This window comes from Neodiprion lecontei, chromosome 2, assembly GCF_021901455.1.
Source record: "Neodiprion lecontei isolate iyNeoLeco1 chromosome 2, iyNeoLeco1.1, whole genome shotgun sequence".
NCBI lineage: Eukaryota > Metazoa > Arthropoda > Insecta > Hymenoptera > Diprionidae > Neodiprion > Neodiprion lecontei.
The window spans coordinates 36,475,567-36,478,901 of record NC_060261.1 but is presented as its reverse complement, the minus strand read 5'-3'; the positions used below and the strand labels follow the sequence as shown (position 1 = coordinate 36,478,901).

At 38.6% G+C, this 3,335-nt stretch overlaps 1 protein-coding gene across 5 annotated transcripts; it reads left to right on the top strand.

Moving 5' to 3' along the window:
- Nucleotides 1–186: 186 nt before the first annotated feature.
- On the top strand, nucleotides 187–3,230 carry LOC107226602. Of its 5 annotated transcripts, XM_015667473.2 has the most exons (6): nucleotides 187–324; nucleotides 891–1,145; nucleotides 1,289–1,800; nucleotides 2,081–2,266; nucleotides 2,365–2,608; nucleotides 2,854–3,229. In XM_015667473.2, the coding sequence occupies exons 2-5, from the start codon at nucleotides 892–894 to the stop codon at nucleotides 2,604–2,606; spliced, it is 1,194 nt and encodes a 397-aa protein (XP_015522959.1). In that variant the 5' UTR covers nucleotides 187–324; nucleotide 891; the 3' UTR covers nucleotides 2,607–2,608; nucleotides 2,854–3,229. The 5 variants fall into 5 exon arrangements, with proteins under 5 accessions (XP_015522959.1, XP_015522958.1, XP_046588789.1 ...); XM_015667472.2 differs by having other exon boundaries at nucleotides 2,365–3,229; XM_046732833.1 differs by having other exon boundaries at nucleotides 194–324; nucleotides 874–1,145; nucleotides 2,365–3,230.
- The last annotated feature ends 105 nt before the right edge of the window (nucleotides 3,231–3,335 follow it).

Sequence of the window (3,335 nt, the reverse complement as noted above, 5' to 3'; positions counted from 1 at the left end):
CAACTGACTCGACCGCTCCGATTGGTCGTAGTTCTGAATTTTGCCTCTTATCTCTTCGCTCCGAGGTTCGATCCTACCCTGACACTTCCACGCCGTGTTATGCGGCTATTCAATCGTGTGACGTACAAGATTGCAAGGTTGTTCGATGCGTCGTCTCACTTGCGACAGCTTTCTTCGCGGTGCCAAGGCCTCGCTACGATTATGGAAGGATAACAACTTTTCAATTATCAGTCAACGTTGTAAACGTAGTTATTTTGAAGTTTAAGAAAGCTACAATCGCCGGTGCCGCCCGACCGCCGACTGCCGACTAATAACTATCCTCAGGTACTATCGGAAGCCTCTGAAGTCTGGCGATTGTCAACAAACAAAACGGCGCGTTTCTTTCCGAGTTTGTACCGTGGCTTGCAGTAAACGGCATCGAGGAATCCGCAAACGATTATTTAAAAGAGGGAACTAATTGGCGATCTCTCTGACGCACCAAAATTGCAAATTAGGTGTTTGTCTGGCCATTATTATGTAGCGATATACGATTCAAAGTTGAAATAGATAAAATTTCTGCAGCTGTAGCGGTTTCTACTTCAGATAACCTCAAATGTTGTTATTGTCTTGAATAAACTTTGGAATGTTGATCTCTTCTCGGACTACGTTGCGTTCCGTTTTAGTTGATTCAATTCGTGTTATCAACGCAATGATGAATATGAAAAAATGATAAGTTTTAGAGTTTTGAAATAGATTATCCCGACACAATAAAAAATTTAGAAACGGGTCAGGACTGGTCCGTTTCGAAAATTACTCACTATTATGAAAACGAAAGCATGGCAATCAGGGTTTATGATGGATATAATTGAAGATATGTTGCAATTCGACTTACAGGGGATTGTTGCTTACAGGATGGCTACATGCACCAACACAGTAGCAATGGGCTTAGATGCGAATCAATCGAGCAAAGAGAGCACGGAAAACGGTAACATTGGAAACATTGCACTGCCAGCAAATGACACAGCAGCTGAAAATTTGTCTGAACCATCTCGATGCTTTGTATGCGACGTAAAAGTTCAAGGCCGTTATTACGCTTTGGCCACTTGTCGAACTCAAAGCAGCAGAGCTCGCGTTATAGAGAAATTAGGCGAGCTTGTTGGCGAGAGGTATATTGCTCTTCGGTTTTTATGTTTGAATTTCACGCAAGATGAAAAATTCGTAAAGCTTTGTAATCACATTTATTTAGTCCTAATACATTATTTGTATCCATTAGGTAATTAATAATTTGTTTTCAAATCATCTTTCACAGATATATGGTTGTCATCTCAGAAGATGACCTGATATGCAGAGGATGTGCCAATCTGATGAATACTCTCGATAGACTTGAGAATGAAATGCGGGGTGTAAAAGATGTGATTTTGCGCTTCCTAGAACGCAAATATTCATTGGAGGAAGGAGAACTTCTGGGCAGCAGTGAAACGGTTAAACCTTGCCAGCCACCGCAGATCACTAAGAGCCATACCCAAAATGGGAGTGGTTATCACGGACGGAAAAGAGCAGCTGTTAGTGCTGTGGATGTATCCTCCGACGGAGGAAAGCAAAAAAAATCTAACAATGTTTGGATGCAATGTGACAAATGTCGATACACAACTCGGTACAACGCATTTATGGTCCATCACATTCGACAACATATTAAACAGCGTATTACGTGCGACAAATGTGGTGTACAAATAAAAAATCAACAAAGTTTTCATCTCTGCAAAGAGCAAGAATTCAAAAATGAAAGTGTTGATGTGCCAGAGATCCAAAATAATGTGAAGGGTACGCACCAAAGTTTATACAGTATCTATTCTTAAGGAAAGTGATCGAAAAATTGTGATCTTAATCCAGTTTATCATACTTCAATATAGATTTGGGTTTGTCTAGTACGTACGGTTATTGCAATTGATACTAGGATGACATTTAGCTATCTGTTCATAAAATTATTTCATGTCGCACAAAGCAATCAACTTTTTTTTTCCCAGGTCGAGCCTCGGTATAATTATATTGTTAATTGTAGAGTGGTTCCAAATTGACAACTTTTCACATTTGTTTTCCACAGAGCCTGTGGTGGAGAGTTTTGCAACAAGTACAATTGCGCTCCCAAATTGTGAAAAAGATGAACATATATCAATTGTCATCCCGCAATCGGATCATCAATTGGAAGATGAGTCAAAAAAGGAAACTGTGCAGCTTATCCGACTGTCAAGTCCTGATCATCTTGATCTGCAAAATATGGTTACTTCAGGTATATCTTTTGACAATTTTCTTTATGTGATTTGAATTCTAATTCACATCTACCTGGGTTATTACGAGTGAGTTGTTATGATAAAATTTTCTTCACAGGAGATGTAAATATGACTGGACACGAGGTGTACGTACGAGTATTACAGCATGTTGAAGATGAACATGGGAACCCTCAGGTGGCTGTCGAATCTAACAGTAACGCGGGCATGGTTGTGAGTGTAAAGGAGGGGTCCGGCAAACAGATGCTAACTTTAGCAGAGGACGGTAGTTTAGAAATGGTTGAAGTTACTTCGTGGGATGACGTTCATTCTTCCCAATCCGATCCAGACGTGCCATTTTAAAGGTGCTAATTCTAGCAATGTTCAAGTTATTTCGTTGTACTATTTACGTTTATACGCAAAGATTACTTCTTACCTAATGCTTTAACGTTTAAAAATTATACTTGTCATCAGGGACCTGATAAATTAAATGTCTTAAACAAGAAAGTTTAGAGTTACTCGTGATCACGAAAAGTTTTAAATGACCTTTGGCACCTGGATATGTTTAAAGTTTCACTTTTATTCGTAACCGAAAATTGCTTCATTCCAGGATTCGGTGTAATCGTTTGGTAAGGCAACAGTAGAAGGCAACCTCGATTGTTATTCTTATCTGCTCTTGTTTTAGGGAAAATAATATAAACAAATATAATTTTGCCCATGCCAATATCGATTTAAATCTCATCTAAACTGACTAGCGTCTAGTCATATCTTACCGAGAAAGAATACTCTGGTTGTTTCTTACATTACAATGATTTCTGCTTATATCTGTGCTGACTTGGCAGTGATTATTATTGACCACCACGTTGTGACACTTTACGGAAAGCATAGAATGTCTTAATTTGAGTTTTCGAATTATGGATTTTAAATCCTGGCTTTCTAAATTTTCATAAAAATTTCACGTTTTTCCACTACTCCATATTTCTATTAGGCATACGGTTTCTGCGTGTGTATTATACAAATAAATATAATTCTTCCAAATGAAAACCATACGACATTTTGTTATCATTCAACCGAAGGAATCTACAGACCTGT